General features: G+C 42.0%; 2 protein-coding genes across 2 annotated transcripts; one reads left to right on the top strand and one right to left on the bottom strand.

The window, feature by feature from the left end:
* Nucleotides 1–15,413: 15,413 nt before the first annotated feature.
* LOC129625109 (elafin-like) lies at nt 15,414–17,265 on the bottom strand. The gene is made up of 3 exons (XM_055543254.1): nt 17,140–17,265; nt 15,975–16,283; nt 15,414–15,742 (listed from the first exon to the last, which is right to left on the bottom strand). The coding sequence occupies exons 1-2, from the start codon at nt 17,234–17,236 to the stop codon at nt 15,976–15,978; spliced, it is 405 nt and encodes a 134-aa protein (XP_055399229.1). The 5' UTR covers nt 17,237–17,265; the 3' UTR covers nt 15,414–15,742; nt 15,975.
* A 4,394-nt stretch (nt 17,266–21,659) lies between these two features.
* LOC129625111 (UPF0729 protein C18orf32 homolog) lies at nt 21,660–22,467 on the top strand. Its single transcript, XM_055543256.1, has one exon. The coding sequence runs from the start codon at nt 21,777–21,779 to the stop codon at nt 22,005–22,007; it is 231 nt and encodes a 76-aa protein (XP_055399231.1). The 5' UTR covers nt 21,660–21,776; the 3' UTR covers nt 22,008–22,467.
* Nucleotides 22,468–23,569: the final 1,102 nt, after the last annotated feature.

Genomic DNA, 23,569 nt, shown 5'->3' with positions numbered 1-23,569 from the left:
GTTGTCAGGAGGCATATAGCTGAGAGCTGAAGCCAAGCCTAGTTTTATGCAGCTCCAGCTTGGCCTGGTGCCAAGGGTGGGTCTGTGGTTTCACGAGGGATAAGACTTACTTTTTCTTAGTTCTGCCAGGAAATATCCACCCCTATCCTGAGGGGGACCTTGGGCCCTCCCCCAGGGATTACCCACAGGGAGAAACGGCGATTGTTACATCATTTCTAATAGCTGCAAGAGCTATCTCACATTCTCACAAAGAAGTAAGGCTGGCTCGTCTGTAGGCACCATTATGACAAAATTCTTTATACTTAAAGAGTATGAAGCCCAAAGGAGAGAGAGGAATCACCCACAGTGGTAGGGCCAGTGTACTGTTTTCATACCCAAGGTGTTTCCCCCCCTACTCCCCGGCTCTTGCAAGCCCCAGCCAGACCTACCCTAACAATTTATTCTTCTCAGTATCATGCAAGGCTTTTCTTTCATTCTCCCCCTGATCCCAAGAAAAGCTCTCAAAGGCAAATTTGCCCTGAACGTTTAATGACTAATCATTATACTTTTCTATTTCATAAGCAGTCCCTGTAGTGGACCAAGAAAGTAATAGGAAGGTGGCATTCGATATCTGGAGTGGCGTGACGCTCTTGAAATCTCAGTAAGAAGAGAGAAAACACCCGTAAAATAAAAGGAAGAAAGTAGAAATCATCTATAAGGTGGATATCTACAGTGCATACATCCAACAAGACTTTCGCCTTTTTAGAACAGGCCCCCTGTTTCTTCCGAAGAACTCCTGGTTCTTTGTACCATCAACTTAGGAAGCTAATGGGAATTTTGGATCATGAAACTTGACACCCAGTCACAGATCAGGGTGTCTGTGTGTGTGTTTGTGTGTCTGTGTGTGTGTGTGTGGTCTATTGGCATCCTTCATTTAAATGGACACTAAGGGGAAGTCCCTCCTTTTGGTAAAGGTAGTCGAGATGAGCCTGGAAACTCCTGAAGCTATCGTTTCAGTCTGGGAGAAGGGGAACTTTTTTGAGAAAAATAAATCTAATTCAATTAGAAAAGCAGAGAAATGATGGTAAGAGAGGCTTCAGAAGGGACAGGTCAGCCCTTCATTCCCGTTTATCTTGAGAGCAGTTCTTCCCACACCTTTCCCATGGTTCGGTTATGACCCAATAAACTGCCTAAGCTAGTCTGAGTTGGTATTTGTCACTGTTGTCAAAGCAGAGTGAAAAAAAATGAATACCCAGATGTTAGGTATTGTCAGGGACAGAAACTGAAGTGTGGACATAACAGTTAAATTCTGAGTGAGACAGGGAGGAAAGCAAATTAAGTATTTTATAGTCAAACAGTTTAAATCTCCATCCTTTGTTTCTTTGGACTCAGACCTCGTCATGTCCACCAGTGCTGCTGAAACATTAAGGAGCTATAACAAATACTAGATGTTGGAGTTGCCAGGCTACTTTAAAAAAGAAAAAGCTCATCACAAAATAAATTATGCAAACAAAAAAGTGTGTAGAACTGATACTCCTTAAAGAATTAAAACATTACAATGGCAGCCTGCACTCACTTACCAAGAACAAAAAGAAAGTATTTCTTGTATATATGCCATATCAACATTTATTCCTCGCCTGTTTCTTACCTGTCCATCTTCCACAGAGGTAACCACTTTCTTGGATTTTCTAATTTTCTGTTAACTCAAGCATCTGGCTCATTTCTCGCTGGGTTGTCTACCTTTTCCTCATTGTTTTGTAGACAGAAGAAACTGTCACACGTTACTAGTAAGAGTGTATATTCATGCAACCTGTTTGAAAATAAATTTGGCATAGCTAGTAAAATTAAACATGAGCAACATCTTTTAGCTTTTTACCAATCTGAGGAGTGAGAAGTGATGCACTGCTGAAGGTTTTAGTTAGCATCTGTTTCAGTTGAGTTTAGTTCAGTCACTCAGTCATGTCCTACTCTTGGCAACCCCATGGCCTGCAGCACGCCAGGCTTCCCTGTCCTTCACCATCTCCCGGAGCTTGCTCAAACTCACGTCCACTGAGTCAGTGATGCCATCCAACCATCTCATCCTCCATTATCCCCTTCTCCTCCTGCCTTCAATCTTTCCCAGAATTAGGGTCTTTTCCAATGAGTCAGTTCTTTGCATCAGGTGGCCAAAGTATTGGAGATTCAGCTTCAGCGCCAATCTTTACAATGAATATTCAGGACTGATTTCCTTTCGGATTGACTAGTTTGATCTCCTTGCAGTCCAAGGAGTCTTCTCCAAGAGTCTTCTCCAGCACCACAGTTCAAAAGCATCAATTCTTCGGTGCTCAGCTTTCTTTATAGTCCAGCTCGCATGTCCATACATGACTACTGGAAAAACCATAGCTTTGACTAGAGAGACTTTTGTCAGCAAAGGAATGTCTCTGCTTTTTAGTACGCTTTCTAGGTTGGTCATAGCTTTTCTTCCCAGGAGCAAGTGTCTTTTAATTTCATGGCTGCATGAATTTAGAAAATCTGCAGTGATTTTAGAGCTCAAGAAAATAAAGGAGTACATCAAGGCTGTATATTGTCACCCTGATTATTTAACTTATATGCAGAGTACATCATGTGAAATGCTGGGCTGGATGAAGCACAAGCTGGAATCAAGATTGCCAGGAGAAATATCAACAACCTCAGATACACAGATGGCACCTCCTTTATGGGAGAAAGTAAAGAGGAACTAAAGAGGCTCTTGATGAAAGTGAAAGAGGAGAGTGAAAAAGCTGGCTTAAAACTCAAGAGTCAAAAAACTAAGATTATGGCATCCGGTCCCATCACTTCTTGGCAAGTAGACGGGGCAACAATGGAAACAGTGAGAGACTTTAGCATTTCTCCATCATGAATTATTTCAAGCATTTTTCATATCTTAAAAGCTACTTATATTTCTTTATCTGAAAACATTGTTTCTTTTGCTCATTTTCCTATATAGTCTTTAGCTTTTTTCTTGTCATTTTCTAGCACTCCTTACATATTATAGAGAAAGGTCTTTATCTGTGATATGGTTTGTAAGTAAAAATTTTAACTCATTCTTAGACCTGCTCAAAATAGCTCAGGGTGGCACTCTTTTCTCCTCTTCTCTAGATAATGCCTGCTGTTGTTCGATTCTTTCTGCTCTGGACTTACGCATTTCTGCTTCATGATATCCTTAAATTGGTGAAATTGTTTCATTAATTTTTTCAATTCACATGACAAAAAAACTAAATGCTACAAAAGGATCATAGAAAAAGTAACTTTCTGAACTGTAACTGACACAAGAAAAAGTAGAAAACTATTGCAAAGATGGAAACAATGGTCAACAATATTTGACCAAAAAAAAGCACCAGGATCAGACCTCTTCGTAAGCATATTCTATAAGGCAAACAAGGAACAACTAATTCTAATATGACATAAATAAAAATAAGAAACAATTCCCAGCATGTGATATGAAGTAAACATAATCTTGATACCAGAGCTTAATAAGGACTCATGTCAATTATATGTTAATAAATCTGTTTAAAAATAAAATTATCAACAAGGATTCTATGAAAAAGGAAGATTTTAAGTAAATCTTATTCATAGAACATAGATTCATGAACACAAAAATCAACTATGTTCATAAAATTTCAAACAGATCTACAGATAATTGTTAGGCTCAATGAGAATTTATCACAACAGATGCATACAAAGGAAATATACAAAACTCAATGGTACTACGTAAATCAACAACACAAATCAGCAAATGAAATTTCAATAATTTTTCAGTTCAGTTCAGTTCAATCGCTCGGTCATGTCCAACTCTGCGACCCCATGAATCGCAGCACGCCAGGCCTCCCTGTCCTTCACCATCTCCCGGAGATCACCCAAACTCATGTGCATCGAGTCGGTGATACCACTGGAAAAACGATACACTTGACTAGGCGGACCTTTGTTGGCAAAGTAATATCTCTGCTTTTTAATATGCTATCAATAATTTGTATAATCATATAAAACATGAAGAGCTTATAAATACACATAATAGGTTTTGTGCAGAAACACTACGAAGAAAATTATAAAACTTTAGTGACAGACATTTTTTAATACCCCAAATCAGAAACGTATATGATGTTCATGGATTGGAAGACTCAATATGATAAGTACGCCAATTCTCTGCAAATTGATTTTCAGTCTCAATGCAATCAAACCCCCAGAAAAGTTTTTGCAAAAGTAAACCAAGAGAAACTTGGCAATGCAATTCTGAAATGCATACAAAAAATGCAAAGGCACAATAGCCAAAATACTCTTGAAGAAGAATAATTTAATAAGACTTGATATAGGAGATATCAAGTTTTATTTTAAAGCTGTAATAATTATGGTAAAGTGGTATTACAGCAACCATAGACAGATACGCAAATGAAAAAAAATAGAGAGTCACCAGACAGATGACTTGCACATAATGAGAGTATGTTTCTAACTTGGTTATAGTAAACAAATATCGCTACTGTCATATTAAGACTGCACATCATAATATTAATATACATTCCCTAAGTGGTTGAAGATACAACCAGCCCATTCTAAAGGAGATCAGCCCTGGGTGTTCTTTGAAGGAATGATGCTAAAGCTGAAACTGCAGTACTTTGGCCACCTCAGGTGAAGAGTTGACTCACTGGAAAAGACTCTGATGCTGGGAGGGATTGGGGGCAGGAGGAAAAGGGGATAACAGAGGATGCGATGGCTGATGGCATCACCGACATGATGGACATGAGTTTGAGTGAACTCCGGGAGATGGTGATGGACAGGGAGGCCTGGTGTGCTGCGATTCATGGGGTTGCAAAGAGTCGGACACGACTGAGTGACTGAACTGAACTGGACTGAAGTGGTTGAAGGAGGATACAGGTTAAGAAGGCAGGATAGAAGGAAGGAGAAGAAAAATAAATAAATAAATGTTGCTTTACCAAAAAACTCATCATGTCTGATGGGATCCTGTTACATTTATAAATATATTACCAAAAAGGAATATCACTAGGCCTCTGTTTACTGACTTCCAGTGATGTCCATGCAATCTTACCAACAGAAAAAAAAGTTGGAGAGTACTATACGGGTTTTGATAATATTCCAGTTGAACATAGAACTCCTGTATATGAACATACTTGTGTGTGAAAAAGGAAAAGTGTTTGAAGGAATAGCCACTGCTGTGAATACTGGTTACATGATGATGACGGGACGGGAAAGAGGACAAGCACGAGTAGCTCCGCCTTTATCCATATCAGTTTCTAATTTTTTTCTTGTTACAACGGTCGATGAAAGTTCAGTTAACAATTAAGAAGAAACGGAATTTTATTTGAACCAGACTAGGATTATAACCCGGAAGAGAGACTCTCAGAAAGCTCTGAGAAACTGTTCCACCAAGTGCAAGTTGAAGGCACAGGCATACACATTTTTGAGACAAAGCATCACACATCAAAATGACATACTGAAATTTTATACAAAGTTCACCAAGGACGCATAGTGCCGGTAAGCAGGAATAAAGAGAGCAGGAAGTCCGTGATCCTCCATAGAGTTGGGGAAGAATTCTATCCTTTTAAGGAATTATATTGCTAATGTCAGAAGAAAGGAGGAAATGTTATCTTTAAGGTCAGGCAGACACTCCTGTCTTCGAAGAAGTTTGGTTAATATGTAATGCAAGCGCACACTACACATTAGGGAGGGAGGGAAGAGGCCCAAATGGATGCAGAGAGAGAATTTTGTGTTTAATTTTTTCTTATCCTGTCTGGAAATAAGAATTTTATTTCATCACAACAAAAATTACTACTCTTATGATCCGAACATATCAAATAAAGAAAATTAAAATTCATAATTTGTTGTTGTTGTTTAGTTGCTAAGTCATGTCCAACTCGTTTGCAACCTCATGGACTGTAGCCCCCCAGGCTCCTCAGTCCATGGGATTTCTCAGGCAAGAATACTGGGGAGGGTTGCCATTTCCTTCTCCAGGGGATCTTCCTGACCCAGGGATCAAACTCATATCTCCCGAATTGGCAGGCAGATTCTTTACCACTGAGCCACCAAAATTCATTATAGGTTAGAATAAAGCACTCAAGTAATCACGTGAGTGGAGAAAACAGGGTAATTGAGAGTTGCATCTAAAGAAATGATTATATACACATATAATCATTATAAGTGTTACAAAGGGATGTGTAAAATATGTCATAATGTAAAAGTAAAACAGTGCATGAATCAGAGGCAGTCAAAAGAAACACCTAGGTAGTTCAAGCAGAAAAAGAATTTCAGCTATTGTATGAGCACATCTCATTGTAAGAACCCAAATCACGTGTGAAATCCTGGATATGAAAGAGTCTGGGGAAAGATAGGCATTTGATTTACAACCCCTGCAGGAAGGCAGTCTGGGAGCACCTGAAATGCATGTAGATGGAGACTCTGCACAGTACCTGCCATACCGCAGCTCCCTCCCATACTGACACTTCCAATTAGAAAATATTCACCTCTCAGAAGGCAAAGTGCCCACCTTGAGTGGGAGCTGAAGTGAGTGGGTCTGTGAATAAGCAAGGCAGGACACAAGAGCTGGGAGATATGAATAAAATAAATAGAGAAGAATACAGGGTATTTATGAGAGCGGTCATTACCTTGCAGTGCTGGAGTAATATCATATAGTGGCCAGGGCTGATGGTGGGAGCCCTCCTCTTTAGTACCTAAGAAAGAGAAGTCCACCTATGTATTAGGAAAGGTGCAATGGAGGAGGGAGCCCTTGAGCTAAATTAAGAAACCTATTACTTCCAACCCTTCCCACTCAGATAAGATTCTCCTTTCAAAAGATAGTCCCTGACTCTGATTTTAAAATCAGAAAGAAATTTGGAAATCATATAAGCTGTATAAAGAGCCTCCTTTTTAAAAAAACAGAAATGAGAAGCAAACCTTAAAAGTATTTGAAAGAGGAGTTTTAAAATCCCCAGTAAAATGTCACCACAAAGCTGAGAAAAAAGTATAATCTAAAATAGATTTTTAAAACTAGTGAAGCAAATTAAAGGTATGAGGAGAAGTGAAAGTTGCTCAGCCATGTCCAACTCTGCTACCCCATGGATTTGTAACTCAACTGAGGCTTCTCTGTCCATGGAATTCTCCAGGCAAAAATACTGGAGTTGGTAGCCATTCCCTTCTCAGGGGATCTTTCCAACAGAGGGAATGAACCCAGGTCTCCCACACTAAAGGCAGATTCTTTACTGTCTGAGCCACTAGGGAAGCCCAAAAGTATGAGGAACCATCATAAGACAGAAATATAGAAACTCAAAGAAGAGATACCAAGGTATCAGGAAGATGTGAAATAGAATCTGATGGAGAGAAGAGAAATTGAAGAAAAGGAGAAAAATATTTCATGAGTAAGAATTAAGTAAAGTAAAGAAGAAAAAGGGAACCATAAGAAAAGCATATGACATAAAATAAAAATAAAGAAGTAGCTTAAAAACACAGTTTTAAATATTAAAAAGTCAGTGAAGATCCATCAGACATGAAAATCAAGTCCTACCAGGAAGAAAACCAAGTCAACAAAACAGAAGAATTATTTAAAACAATAATTGAGGAAAATATTTCTGAAATAAAAGATTTGAGTCTACAATTAAAAGCTCACCTTATAGTAAACACAAGATGAATGCAAGTAAATATTGTGGTCTTTCAAGATAAAAATAGAAGCCTTCAGGAGGCCAACACTCCCCCTCCAGCTAAAAAAGAAACAAAACCTTAAGAAATCAGGTTGTAAGATAGCAATACTCAATGCCAGAAAATAGTGAAGCAAAACTTAGATACTCTATGGAAGAAAATATGCACTGAGGATTTTCGTACAACTAATTTGTCCTTGACTTAAATATATTTCTAAATGTGCAAGAACTCAAGAAATATTGTTTCTGATAACTTTCCTAGGGAGTTTCCAAGAGACAAGATATTATTATTGAGTACTGAACATTTTCATTGTGGAATTAAGTCTGATGAAGGAGTAATAAATAGTATGTAAATGTGACCTGTTGTGATAAAGTACAAATACCAAAACTTCCGTCAGAGACGATGAGGGAGAGAGGTAGCTCAGAGTAAGTCCACTGACTGCTTTATATATAACAGCTTCAAATCAAAGGATATTTAAAACACCTAAGGTTCAACAAAATTAAAAACTTGTGCATCAAAGGATCCTAGCAGGATAGTAAGAAGATCCTGCTGAGAAGAAGAAACAAACCAGGTCTCTGATAAGGGCCTATGACCCAGACTATATAAAGATCTCTCATAATTCCACATTAAAAAGATGAACAGCCCAATTTAAACATGGGCAAAGAACTTAGACATTTCTCTGAAGATACACAAGTGGCCAGTGAGCACCAGGAAAAGATGCTCAACATCACTAGTCATTGCTGCTGCTAAGTCACTTCAGTCGTATCTGACTCTTAGTGACCCCATGGACTACAGCCTTCCAGGCTCCTCGGTCCATGGGATTTTCCAGGCAAGAGTACTGGAGTGGGGTGCCATTGCCTTCTCCATCATTAGTCAATGTGAATTGTGAAGTTGCTCAGTTGTGTCCGACTCTTTGCGACCCCATAAATGGCAGCACGCCAGGCCTCCCTGTCCATCACCAACTCCTGGAGTTCACTGAGACTCGGGTCCATCGAGTCAGTGATGCCATCCAGCCATCTCATCCTCTGTCGTCCCCTTCTCCTCCTGCCCCCAATCCCTCCCAGCATCAGAGTCTTTTCCAATGAGTCAACTCTTCGCATGAGGTGGCCAAAGTACTGGAGTTTCAGCTTTAGCATCATTCCTACCAAAGAAATCCCAGGGCTGATCTCCTTCAGAATGGACTGGTTGGATCTCCTTGCAGTCCAAGGGACTCTCAAGAGTCTTCTCCAACACCACAGTTCAAAAGCATCAATTCTTCGGGGCTCAGCCTTCTTCACAGTCCAGCTCTCACATCCATACATGACCACAGGAAAAACCATAGCCTTGACTAGACGAACCTTTGTTGGCAAAGTAATGTCTCTGCTTTTGAATACGCTTCTAGGTTGGTCATAACTTTCCTTCCAAGGAATAAGCATCTTTTAATTTCATGGCTGCAGTCACCATCTGTAGTGATTTTGGAGCCCAGAAAAATAAAGTCTGACACTGTTTCCACTGTTTCCCCATCTATTTCCCACGAAGTGATGGGACCAGAAGCCATGATCGTTTTCTGAATGTTGAGCTTTAAGCCAACTTTTTCACTCTCCACTTTCACTTTCATCAAGAGGCTTTTAGGCAGATGCAAATCAAAATCACAAGATACCACTTCATACCCAATAGTGTGACTATAAGAAAAAAAAATTAATGGAAAATGACAAGCATCGACCAGGAGGTGAAGAAATTGGAACCCTTGTACATTGCTGGGGAGAAGGTAAAATGGTGCGAACTCTGTGGAAAACAGCCTGACAGTTCCTCCAAATATCAGCATAGAATTACCAGATGACTCAGCAATTCCACTCCCAGATGTATATGTGCTACTGCTAAGTCACTTCAGTTGTGTCCGACTCTGTGTGACCCCATAGACGGCAGCCCACCAGGCTCCCGCGTTCCCAGGATTCTCCAGGCAAGAACACTGGAGTGGGTTGCCATTTCCTTCTCCAATGCATGAAAGTGAAAAGTGAAAGTGAAGTCGCTCAGTCGTGTCCGACTCTTAGCAACCCCATGGACTGCAGCCTACCAGGCTCCTCCATTCATGGGATTTTCCAGGCAAGAGTACTGGAGTGGGGTGCCTTTGCCTTCTCCGGATGTATATGTAAAAGAACTGCAAACAGGAAGTTCTGGTCCAGGACTGAGACACAGGAGGCTCCTCAACTCACCTCCACCCCTACAGCAACAACACAAACCATTGAAAGAAACCCAGGAATGAGCTGAGCCAGAGCTACATATTGGGCAAGCGAGAGAATACTCACATTGGAGAGGGTCTTGGCACACCCTCAAGCCACGAAGAACAAAGAAGGTGGCTTGGACAATTACAAGGGTTCGAGACACAACCAAGAGCTTGGGAGGGTGGAACAACGAGGTTCCTCTCCTATATGTGGTCACGTGGTCAACACTGGAAGACGTTGCTATTGTATCTAATGCCCAGCAGCCAGTACAGACTGTGGAGGAAAATGAAGTCTCCCCACTGGGTCTTGCACATTTTCCCCACACCTGCAGGCAGCTCCCTCCTGGGCACACCCACTTTCCCTGCAGGCTCCAACCCAGACCAGCGACCCTCAGCTCTGCTAGCCCTGCCATCTCACCTCATTATGTCCCAGGAATATCAGAAAATGTTGCTGCAACCGTTTACTGGGAGGTCCCTGCTCTTTAAGCATCTCTCCTGTTGGAGTCTGAGATTCAGTTCCACTGGCAGGTACTCCATCTGCCTGGCTGGCATAGTAACCTCCTTCCTGTGGTCTCTTTTGAGAAATAAATGATAAGGCAAAACACCCCGAGTCTCTGATATGTTAGAATAATTTAGTCGCATGAGCAGTGTCCTCTCAGTTCAGTTCAGTTCAGTTGCTCAGTCACATCCGACTCTTTGCGACCCCATGGACTGCAGCACGCCAAGTTTCCCTGTCCGTCACCAACCCACAGAGTTTACCCAAACTCATGTCCATTGAATCGGTGATGGCATCCAACCATCTCATCCTCTGTCATCCCCTTCTCCTCCTGCCCTCAATCTTTCCCAGAATCAGGGTCTTTTCAAATGAGTCAGTTCTCTGCATCAGGTGGCCAAAGTATTGGCATTTCAGCTTCAACATCAGTCCTTCCGATGAACACTCAGGACTGATTTCCTTTAGGATGAACTGGTTGGATCTCCTTGCAGTCCAAGGGACTCTCAAGAGTCTTTTCCAACACCACAGTTCAAAAGCATCAATTCTTCAGTGCTCAGCTTTCTTTACGGTCCGACTCTCACACCCATACATGACAACTGGAAAACTAGCTTTGACTAGATGGACCTTTGTTGGCAAAGTAATGTCTCTGCTTTTTAATATGCTCTCTAGGTTGGTCATAACTTTCCTTCCAAGGAGTAAGCGTCTTTTAATTTCATGGCTGCAGTCACCATCTGCAGTGATTGTGGAGCCCCAAAAAATGAAGTCAGCCACTGTTTCCACTGTTTCCCCACCTATCTGCCATGAAGTGATGGGTCCAGATGCCATGATCTTCGTTTTCTGAATGTTGAGCTTTAGGCCAACGTTTTTACTCTCCTCTTTCACTTTCATCAAGGGGCTCTTTAGTTCCTCTTCACTTTCTGCCATATTGGTGGTGTCATTTGCATATCTGAGGTTATTGATATTTCTCCTGGCAATCTTGATTCCACCTTGTGTTTCTTCCAGTCTAGCGTTTCTCATGATGTACTCTGCATAGAAGTTAAATAAGCAGGGTGACAATATACAGCCTTGACGTACTCCTTTTCCTATTTGGAACCAGTCTGTTGTTCCATGTCCAGTTCTAATTGTTGCTTCCTGACCTGCATACACATTTCTCAAGAGGCAGGTCAGGTGGTCTGGTATTCCCATCTCTTTCAGAATTTTCCACAGTTTATTGTGATCCCACAGTCAAAGGCTTTGGCATAGTCAATAAAGCAGAAATAGATGTTTTTCTGGAACTCTCTTGCTTTCTCGATGATCCAGCGGATGTTGGCAGTTTGATCTCTGGTTCCTCTGCCTTTTCTAAAACCAGCTTGAACTCCTGGAAGTTCACGGTTCACATATTGCTGAAGCCTGGCTTGGAAAATTTTGAGCATTACTTTACTAGCGTGTGAGATGAGTGCAATTGTGCGGTAGTTTGAGCATTCATTGTCATTGCCTTTCTTTGGGATTGGAATGAAAACTGACCGTTTCAAGTCCTGTGGCCACTGCTGAGTTTTCCAAATTTGCTGGCATATTGAGTGTAGCCCTTTCACAGCATCATCTTTCAGGAATGATGGAATTCCATCACCTCCACTAGCTTTGTTCGTAGTGATGCTTTCTAAGGCCCACTTGACTTCACATTCCAGGATGTCTGGCTCTAGGTCAGTGATCACACCATCGTGATTATCTGGGTCCTGAAGATCTTTTCTGTACAGTTCTTCTGTGTATTCTTGCCACCTCTTCTTAATATCTTCTGCTTCTGTTAGGTCCATACCATTTCTGTCCTTTATGAAGCCCATCTTTGCATGAAATGTTCCCTTGGTATCTCTAATTTTCTTGAAGAGATCTCTAGTCTTTCCCATTCTGTTGTTTTCCTCTATTTCTTTGCCTTGATCTCTGAGGAAGGCTTTCTTATCCCTTCTTGCTATTCTTTGGAACTCTGCATTCAGATGCTTATATCTTTCCTTTTCTCCTTTGCTTTTCGCTTCTCTTCTTTTCACAGCTATTTGAAAGGCCTCCCCAGACAGCCAGTTTGCTTTTTTGCATTTCTTTTCCATGGGGATGGTCTTGATCCCTGTCTCCTGTACAATGTCACGAACCTCATTCCATAGTTCATCAGGCACTCTATCTATCAGAGGTAGGCCCTTAAATCTATTTCTCACTTCCACTGTATAATCATAAAGGATTTTATTTAGGTCATACCTGAGTGGTCTAGTGGTTTTCCCTACTTTCTTCAATTCAAGTCTGAATTTGGCAATAAGGAGTTCATGATCTGAGCCACAGTCAGCTCCTGGTCTTGTTTTTGCTGACTGTATAGAGCTTCTCCATCTTCGGCTGCAAAGAATATAATCAACTTGATTTCAGTGTTGACCATCTGGTGATGTCTATGTGTAGAGTCTTCTTTTGTGTTGTTGGAAAAGGGTGTTTGTTATGACCAGTGCATTTTCTTGGCAAAACTCTATTAGTCTTTGCCCTGCTTCATTCCGTATTCCAAGGCCAAATTTGCCTGTTACTCCAAGTGTTTCTTGACTTCCTACTTTTGCATGCCAGTCCCCTATAATGAAAAGGACATCTTTTTTGGGTGTTAGTTCTAAAAGGTCTTGTAGGTCTTCATAGAACCGTTCAACTTCAGCTTCTTCAGCGTTACTGGTTGGGGCATAGACTTGGGTTACTGTGATATTGAATGGTTTGCCTTCAAAACGAACAGAGATCATTCTGTTGTTTTTGAGATTGCATCCAAGTACTGCATTTCGGACTCTTCTGTTGACCGTGATGGCTACTCCATTTCTTCTGAGGGATTCCTGTCCGCAGTAGTAGATGTAATGGTCATCTGAGTTAAATTCACCCATTCCAGTCTATTTTAGTTCACTGATTCCTAGAATGTTGACATTCACTCTTGCCATCTCTTGTTTGACCACTTCCAATTTGCCTTGATTCATGGACCTGACATTCCAGGTTCCTATGCAATATTGCTCTTTACAGCATCGGACCTTGCTTCTATCACAAGTAACAGCCACAGCTGGGTATTGTTTTTCTTTGGCTCCATCCCTTCATTCTTTCTGGAGTTTTTTCTCCACTGATCTCCAGTAGCATATTGGGCACCTACTGACCTGGAGAGTTCCTCTTTCAGTATCCTATCATTTTGCCTTTTCATACAGTTCATGGCGTTCTCAAGGCAAGAATACTGAAGTGGTTTGCCATTCCCTTCTCCAGTGGGCCACATTCTCTCAGATCTTTCCACCATAACCCGCCCAATGGAGTACTATTCAGCCATAAAAAGAATGAAATAATGCCATCTCTAGCAACATGGGTGAACCTAGAGATTATCACACTAAGTGAAGAGAGTCAGAAAGAGAAAGACAAATACTGTATGATATCACTTATAGGTGGAATCTAAAATGTGACAAAAATGACCTTCTCTGTGAAACAGAAACAGACTCACAGACATAGAGAACAGACTTAGGGTTACAAGGGGGTGGGGGCGGGGAGGGAAGGATTGGGGGTTTGGGATTAGTAGGTGCAAACTATAATATATAGAATGAATAAACAACAAGGCCCTCCTGTATAGCACAGGGCACTATATGCAGTATCCTGTGATAAATCGTAATGGAAAAGCATATGAAAAAGAGTCTGTGTGGATATGGATAACTGAATCTCTTTGCTGCACAAAAGAAATGAACACAACATTGTAAATCAGTTATACTTCAATAAAAATTTTGAAAAACTAGGACTTATCATCATTTACTAGCTCTGTGTCTTTGGGTGATTAATGACGCTTTCATGACTTCAATCATTTTTTTTTGGGCTGTGCCGCATGCCTTGCAGGACCTCAGTTCCCTGATCGAGGATCAAAGCCACACCCTCTGCACTGGAAGCACAGAGTCTGACCCATTGGATTGCCAGGGAAGTCCCATGGTTTCAATCTTTTAACAAAATTAAAGAGGTGTATATACCCATCTGAGGGAGTTCTAATGAGAAATAAGACAATACTTATGACATGTTTAGTGCAGGATCTGGAAGAGACAAAACACTAAGACAGAAACCATTCTTACCACCAGTGGTGTATTATAGGTTTCTCAGGCCAGGGGTTTAGGCACTGCTCTTGTCTGTGCTCCAAGATGCCTGGTCCAGTCCATCCCCTGGAGAATCAGAGGGGAACCCTGGCTCCTGGGTAGGTGGCTAAGGGACACTGGGCTCTCTGTTCTCTCACCCCCAACAAAGCCTCTGCTCCCCACCTCCCCTCTAGCAGAGCCCAACACACACACACAAAGAAGAGATGTTTCAGCACCAGAATATCAGGGCTGAACTGACATTCATTATTATACTTCCAGAATAATTTCATCCAACTCTCCTCAAACCGAATAGACAAAACTGAGGCTCAGAGAGAGAAAGAGATTTATCTGCAGTCATCTAGCAAGTTGGGAGGAGCCTAGACCTAGAACTCAGATCTCCTGACTCCCAAGTGGGGTGCCCACTGCACCCCAAGTCTCCTCCCACTTCTTCCTGGAGAACTCCATTGCACAAGGGCAGTGGGGCAGCTGAGCAAACAGCAAAGCCACGAGGTCATCCAACGTTACTCAACATACACCCTCCTGCTGTCTTCACTCCTCCAGTCTACTCTACCCCAACTTGTATGTCCCCAGAGAACTTTATTCAGCAATGACATGGAAGGATAGATGTGTCTTGCCTCCTCACTCACATCTTGAAATAGAAAGCTGGGAGAGGATATTGCTTCACCCAAAGGAATTACGTGTTACTGGAGGTCACCTCAGGCATGAACAGGTGAAATGCTTCGTGAGCAGGGATTTGCTGGCATCTGTCTTTCTGTCTTCTTGGAGGATACAGATTCATGGGAAACATTAGAGGAAGGGAAGGAGGGAGTCAGAGGTTTAGCCAGGAGGGTTGATCATAGCCAGGTCAGAAGTGGAGGTCAATGGGAAGGTTTGGGGGTTTATTTCCCTGTTCTGAGGCCAGAGGTCAGAGGCCAAATGTCTAGGTTTCCATTTAATGGTGAAATGGAGGCTGCGGTTCTTGGGTTCATTTTTGGATTTCTGCAAGGAACCCTAGGAATAGGCCTCTTGTTCCTGCCCCTGCTCTCCTTCACACCCCAAGAACATCTGCCATGGGTCCTGCTCCACTCTCCACTGGGGATAGGAAGTCCCAAACCCACACCCATCTCCCCAGAGCTCTCGGGGGCCCAGAGGTCACAGGAGTCAGAAACAAATGGAGTTGAAAGCAGTCTTTTATTGGAAAGTCCATGAGGGAGGCAGTCCATGCTCAAGCTTGGACCTCCCGGATGAGAGGAAGAAGGGGCAGTGTGGGAGAGGGTCGTGCTACAGGCACCGGGGCCTGCATTGCTGGGGACTTCACAGGTGCACAAGCACAGACTCTACCTGGTAGAAGAAAAGAGAATCGGAAATGTGAGTCAGCAGGTGAAAGACTCAGGCAGTGGGAGGCAGGACCAAGTCCACATGCCATCCTTCTCAGGACCCCAGTTGTAGCCCCTGAGACCCTTCAGTCTCTCCATCACCTCCCATGTCCTCTCCCCACTAGCCTAGAATTGTCCTCAGCCAGTCGGCCTCTCTGCCCCTTCATGGGCCTCCTTTCCCTCCACTCATTTCTCACCTCACCAGGGATTCATACAGGTCTTCCCACAAAAGCCTTTACAGCACTTTTTGGCCCCTGGGCAATGAAAATCTCTCAGACACTGGTTGGTGGGATTCCACACTTTGCAGTGGATCCAAACCCTGGGGCAGGAGCCACGCTTGAATGGAAGTCTGGCTCGGTCTTCTGCTACGACTACATCTTGTCCTTTGACTGGGTCTTGACCTTTAACTGGATCTTGACCTTTCACTGGATCTTGTCCTTTGACAGGAGATTGACCATTGACTGGACCCTTTCCGTTGAATACATTTCCTTGACCTTTCGGACTACCTGTTGAAAGAAATATCCCCACATTTAGACCAATCTGTCTGCTTCAACTATCTAGTCTTTCCTCCAGGTCCAGCCACTGCTCACTGTGGTGTCCCTTAAGCTGAGGGACACTGAGATAGAGAAGGCTCACCAGGGCCAGCTGGGGTCTGCACTCTCGGATAGCTGTTCCCTGGGCTTTGGGGAAAAACTCCATAGGACCAGGTTTCCTTTGGGTGTCCATTTCTTCCCCTCACCCTCCATTCTGGGTCCTGGGGCCCTCATGAGGATATGCCAGGGAGGAGTGACTTTCAGGAGATGAGGACACATTTTTATCTTTGAGGAAACTTGGAGGAAGGACAAGGAGCTTTGAAACACATGCCAGGAGACCTGAGCTGCATCCTGGATCTGGAGATTGCCCTGACAATTCCTCACCCTGCTCTAGGTCTCAGTGTCCTGCTTTGGAAAACAGAGGTCTTCAGACTCCATGATTTCTGAGGCCCTGTTAGTTCTTAACCTCCTCTTACACGACTGATGTGCTTTGATGGGACAGGCAGGCAGGGAAGAGACCCCCACACCCAGGGCCCAGATTCCTGGTGCTCCTTACTTCATTGCATGTTCTGTCCAAGTATCAGTGCTTGAGACCAAGGTCATGTTCCAACACTGCTTCCACAAACAGCCCTGATTTCTCAGTCCTGGGGTGGAATGCACATGGAGTCTAGTGGGCAATTTCCTACTTCTCTGGATACACTCAAAACCTTCTGTCCAGGCGGAAGAGTGGGCTCCAGCTCTGCATGCTGCCCCTTGTCAAGACCCAGGCTGCCCCCAACATCTTCTCCTCAACCCAAGCCAGCCCCAGCCAGGCCACTCGTCCACTCACCTGTTACGACAGCTGCCTGTGCCACCAGAGTCCCAAGGACGAGAAGGACCACCACCTGGACCAAGAAGCTTGTAGTCTTCATGTTGTCAGGAGGCATATAGCTGAGAGCTGAAGCCAAGCCTAGTTTTATGCAGCTCCAGCTTGGCCTGGTGCCAAGGGTGGGTCTGTGGTTTCACAAGGGATAAGACTTACTTTTTCTTAGTTCTACCAGGAAATATCCACCCCTATCCTGAGGGGCACCTTGGGCCCTCCCCCAGGGATTACCCACAGGGAGAAATGGCGGTTGCTACATCATTTCTAATAGCTGCAAGAGCTATCTCACATTCTCACAAAGAAGTAAGGCTGGCTCGTCTGTAGGCACCATCATGACAAAATTCTTTATACTTAAAGAGTGTGAAGCCCAAAGGAGAGAGAGGAATCACCCACAGTCATTCAACATGTCCATGGTAGGGCCAGTATACTGTTTTCATAGCCAAGGTTGTCCCCCACTACTCCCCGGCTCCTGCAAGCCGCACCCAGGCCTACACTAACAATTTATTCTTCCCAGCATCATGCTAGGCTTTTCCTTCATTCTCCCCCTGATCTCAAGAAAAACTCTCAAAGGCAAATTTGCCCTGAACGTTTAATGACTAATCATTATACTTTTCCATTTCACAGGCAGTCCCTGAAGTGGACCAAGAAAGTAATAGGGAGGTGGCATTCGACGTCTGGAGCGGCATGACGCTCTTGAAATCTCAGTAAGAAGAAAGAAAACATCCGTAAAATAAAAGGAAGAAAGTAGAAATCATCTATAAGGTGGATATCTACAGTGCATACATCCAACATGGCTTCTGCCGTTTTAGAACAGGCCTCCTGTTTCTTCTGAAGAACTCCTGGTTCTTTGCACCATCAACTTAGGAATCTAATGGGAATTTTTGATCATGAAGCCTGACACCCAGTCACAGATCAGGGGGGGTGTGTGTGTGTATGTGTGTGTGTGGTCTATTGACATTCTTCATTTAAATGGACACTAAGGGGAAGTTCCTCCTTTTGGTAAAGGAAGGAGAGATGTGCCTGGAAACTCCTGAAGCTATGGTTTCAGTCTGGGAGAAGGGCACTTTTTTGACAAAAATAAATCTAATTCAATTAGAAAAGCAGAGAAATGATGGTAAGAGAGGCTTCAGGAGGGACCAGTCAGCCCTTCATTCCCCTTTATCTTGAGAGCAGTTCTTCCCACACCTTTCCCATGGTTCGGTTATGACCCAATAAACTGCCTAAGCTAGTCTGAGTTGGTATTTGTCACTGTTGTCAAAGTTCAGAGTAAAAAAAATGAATACCCAGAAGTTAAGTATTGTCAGGGACAGAACTGAAGTGTGGAAATAACAGTTGAATTCTGGAGAAGGAAATGGCAACCCACTCCAGTACTCTTGCCTGGAGAGTCCCATGGAGGGAGGAGCCTGGTAGGCTACAGTTCATGGGGTCGCAAAGAGTTGGACACAACTGAGCGATTTCACTTCACTTCACTTCTGCCTCCACACGCTTGCAGATAAAAAGACCCATAAGCAAGATAACCACAGCTGATTAAATTAGCAGGCTGTCCATCCTCAGCCTTGCCAACAGCCATGTTAGGGCCCAGCAGGAAGAGCTAGGTTAAGCTAAACCAATCATTGTTACTCTCCAAAATATGAGTGGAAAAGTACTGGGAAAATAAAGCAGTTAGCAGTAGGAAGTGAAGCTGAGAGAGCACACAAAACAAAGGTATTAAGTAACTTCATGACCACGAAGAAGAAAGGAACCTAAATGAATGAGCAAGCCAAAAGTATCAATAAAGGAAACTATACAAAAAAGATATACAAAGCAAAGGAAAAGAATACCCCTGGAGGTAAAGTCAACACAAGTGGACCCAGAGAGAGACAGGTATGTGAGAAATGGCTGAATGTAGTTGCAGAGAAGTCTGTATCTGAGGGAAAACAATGATATCCTCCCCAGGTTCCTTTGCAGACAGGTATAGCAATGTAACAAAGTTCTGGTCAATTAAATATAATCAGAAAGTCCCAGAAGTCTTTTCTGAGGGAGCTACACTCTTCTGCCTTTTCTCCATCCTGCTGCCTACAAGATAGTAGTGATGGCAGGAGCTATGGCAACAGTTTTGAACCATAAGCTTAAGAGTCCACACACAGTGGACAGAAGCATCTTGGGGACCTAATGATTTCTGGACTTACCTGCCTGAGAAAAATATAAGAATAAACATTTATCTTGTCAAAAAAAAAAAAAACAGTTGAGTTCTGAGTGAGACATTAAGGAAAGCAAACTAAGTATTTTATAGTCAAACAGTTTAAATCTCCATCCTTTGTTTCTTTGGACTCAGACCTCATCATGTCCACCAGTGCTGCTGAAACATTAAGGAGCTATAACAAATACTAGATGTTGGAGTTGGCAGGCTACTTGAAAAAAAAAAAAGCTCATCACAAAATAAATTATACAAACAAAAAAGTGTGTAGAACTGATACTCCTTAAAGAATTAAAACATTACAATGGCAGCCTGCACTCACTTACCAAGAACAAAAAGAGAGTATTTCTTGTATATATGCCATATCAACATTTATTCCTTGCCAGTTTCTTACCTGTCCATCTTCCACAGAGGTAACCACTTTCTTGGATTTTCTAATTGTCTGTTAACTCAAGCATCTGGCTCATTTCTCGCTGGGTTGTCTACCTTTTCCTCATTGTTTTGTAGACAGAAGAAACTGTCACACGTTACTAGTAAGAGTGTATATTCATGCAACCTGTTTGAAAATAAATTTGGCATAGCTAGTAAAATTAAACATGAGCAACATCTTTTAGCTTTTTACCAATCTGATGAGTGAGAAGTGATGTACTGCTGAAGGTTTTAGTTAGCATCTGTTTCAGTTGAGTTTAGTTCAGTCACTCAGTCATGTCCTACTCTTGGCAACCCCATGGCCTGCAGCATGCCAGGCTTCCCTGTCCTTCACCATGTCCCGGAGCTTGCTCAAACTCATGTCCACTGAGTCAGTGATGCCATCCAACCATCTCCTCCTCCATTATCCCCTTCTCCTCCTGCCTTCAATCTTTCCCAGAATTAGGGTCTTTTCCAATGAGTCAGTTCTTTGCATCAGGTGGCCAAAGTATTGGAGATTCAGCTTCAGCGCCAATCTTTACAATGAACATTCAGGACTGATTTCCTTTCGGATTGACTAGTTTGATCTCCTTGCAGTCCAAGGAGTCTTCTCCAAGAGTCTTCTCCAGCACCACAGTTCAAAAGCATCAATTCTTCGGTGCTCAGCTTTCATTATAGTCCAGCTCACATATCCATACATGACTACTGGAAAAACCATAGCTTTGACTAGAGAGACTTTTGTCAGCAAAGGAATGTCTCTGCTTTTTAGTATGCTGTCTAGGTTGGTCATAGCTTTTCTTCCCAGGAGCAAGTGTCTTTTAATTTCATGGCTGCATGAATTTAGAAAATCTGCAGTGATTTTAGAGCTCAAGAAAATAAAGGAGTACATCAAGGCTGTATATTGTCACCCTGATTATTTAACTTATATGCAGAGTACATCATGTGAAATGCTGGGCTGGATGAAGCACAAGCTGGAATCAAGATTGCCAGGAGAAATATCAACAACCTCACATACGCAGATGACACCTCCCTTATGGCAGAAAGTAAAGAGGAACTAAAGACCTTCTTGATGAAAGTGAAAGAGGAGAGTGAAAAAGCTGGCTTAAAACTCAAGAGTCAAAAAACTAAGATTATGGCATCCGGTCCCATCACTTCTTGGCAAGTAGACGGGGCAACAATGGAAACAGTGAGAGACTTTAGCATTTCTCCATCATGAATTATTTCAAGCATTTTTCATATCTTAAAAGCTACTTATATTTCTTTATCTGCAAACATTGTTTCTTTTGCTCCTTTTCCTATATAGTCTTTAGCTTTTTTCTTGTCATTTTCTAGCACTCCTTACATATTATAGAGAAAGGTCTTTATCTGTGATATGGTTTGTAAGTAAAAATTTAACTCATTCTTAGACCTGCTCAAAATAGCTCAGGGTGGCACTCTTTTCTTCTCTTCTCTAGATAATGCCTGCTGTTGTTCGATTCTTTCTGCTCTGGACTTAGCATTTCTGTTTCATGATATCCTTAAATTGGTGAAATTGTTTCATTAATTTTTTCAATTCACGTGACAAAAAAACTAAATGCTACAAAAGGATCATAGAAAAAGTAACTTTCTGAACTGTAACTGACACAAGAAAAAGTAAAAAACTATTGCAAAGATGGAAACAATGGTCAACAATATTTGACCAAAAAAAAACTCCAGGATCAGATCTCTTCGTAAGCATATTCTATAAGGCAAACAAGGAACAACTAATTCTAATATGACATAAATAAAAATAAGAAACAATTCCCAGCATGTGATATGAAGTAAACATAATCTTGATACCAGAGCTTAATAAGGACTCATGTCAATTATATGTCAATAAAGCTGTTTAAAAATAAAATTATCGGTGGATAGTGCCCGTGGGACTTGTCGCGGGTGAGCCGAACCGGGTAGTGGTCTGCGGGGATCGGGGCGGCGTGGGCGGCGGCCTCGGTCCGCAGCGCGGCTCTCCTGCCCTCACGTTCAGGAGCTCACATCCAGGACAATGGTGTGCATTCCCTGCATCGTCATTCCAGTTCTGCTCTGGGTCTACAAAAAGTTCCTGGAGCCATATATATACCCTCTGATCTCCCCCTTTGTTAGCCGTATGTGGCCTCGGAAAGCTATACGAGAAACCAATGATAAAAACAAAGGCAAAGTAGACTATAAGGGTGCAGACATAAATGGATTACCAACAAGAGGAACAACAGAAATGTGTGATAAAAAGAAAGACTAAACTGATTGTCCCGAAGGATCTCATTGTTTTAAAAATGGACCTGATACTATGAAGCACCTTCTTTGTAATTGTCTGTGATCTTTTTCCAAGACCAGAATTTGGGTTAGATATTAATAGTTTAGACATTTACCTACGCTAATCAGGGAATACCTGGTATTTGTATTTAAAATGTAGCTAGTTATATTTAACAACCTCATTTCTGATTTCCTTTTTCATTAGTTTTCGTTTCTTTTATTTCAGTTTTAAAAATATGAATAAATATATAAGGTTTGTGCCAGTAGACATTGTTACTAAGTCAGTACCTAGAAATTCTTGGGGGCTCTAGCTTTTTTTATTCAGGCTCTTCAAATTTGAGGAGTGTAATTTTACTGTGAAACATTGCAGTGAGACTGTGCAGTCAAATGAAAGGTAGTTTTTGGAGATGATAATGACTTGAAATAAAGATGTAATTACTGTCCAACTCAAAGGAGTAGCTTATCTGTGAGAATAGTAATTGCTATTTATTGCTCTGAGGAAGATAGAAAAGACAGAGGAATAGGGGAAACCTCTCTGAAAAATGGAGCATCTTTTACATAAATGTCTAATGTGTAATATAAAATTCTAATCCTTGTTTTGTTCCTTCTGTTCCTACAAATGTATTAAATACTGAATTTAAAATAAAATAAAATAAAATAAAATAAAATTATCAACAAGGATTCTATGAAAAACGAAAATTTTAAGTAAATCTTATTCATAGAACATAGATTCATGAACACAAAAATCAACTATGTTCATAAAATTTCAAACAGATCTACAGATAATTGTTAGAATCAATGAGAATTTATCACAACAGATGCATACAAAGGAAATATACAAAACTCAATGGTACTACGTAAATCAACAACACAAATCAGCAAATGAAATTTCAATAATTTTTTAGTTCAATTCAGTTCAGTCCCACAGTCGTGTCCAACTCTTTGCAACCCCATGAACTGCAGCACGCCAGGCCTCCCTGTGCATCACCAACTCCTGGAGTTCACCTAAACTCATGTGCATCGAGTCGGTGATGCCATCCAGCCATCTCATCCTCTGTCATCCCCTTCTCCTCCTGCCCCCAATGCCTCCCAGAATCAGGGTCTTTTCCAATTAGTCAATTCTTCACATGAGATGGCCAAAGTATTGGAGTTTCAGCCTCAGCATCAGTCCTTCCAATGAACACCCAGGACTGGTCTCCTTTAGGATGGACTGGTTGGATCTCCTTGCCGTCCAAGGGACTCTCAAGAGTCTTCTCCAACACCACAGTTCAAAAGCACCAATTCTTTGGTGCTCCAAAGCTTTCTTCACAGTCCAACTCTCATATCCATACATGACCACTGGAAAAACCATAGCCTTGACTAGACAGACCTTTGTTGGCAAAGCAATATCTCTGCTTTTTAATATACTATCAATAATTTGTATAATCATATAAAACATGAAGAGCTTATAAATACACATAATAGGTTTTGTGCAGAAACACTACGAAGAAAATTATAAAACTTTAGTGACAGACATTTTTTAATACCCCCAAATCAAATGTATACAAT

This window comes from Bubalus kerabau, chromosome 13 (assembly GCF_029407905.1).
Source record: "Bubalus kerabau isolate K-KA32 ecotype Philippines breed swamp buffalo chromosome 13, PCC_UOA_SB_1v2, whole genome shotgun sequence".
NCBI lineage: Eukaryota > Metazoa > Chordata > Mammalia > Artiodactyla > Bovidae > Bubalus > Bubalus kerabau.
The sequence above is the reverse complement of the archived record's forward strand: the minus strand, read 5'-3'. Positions and strand labels throughout refer to the sequence as shown.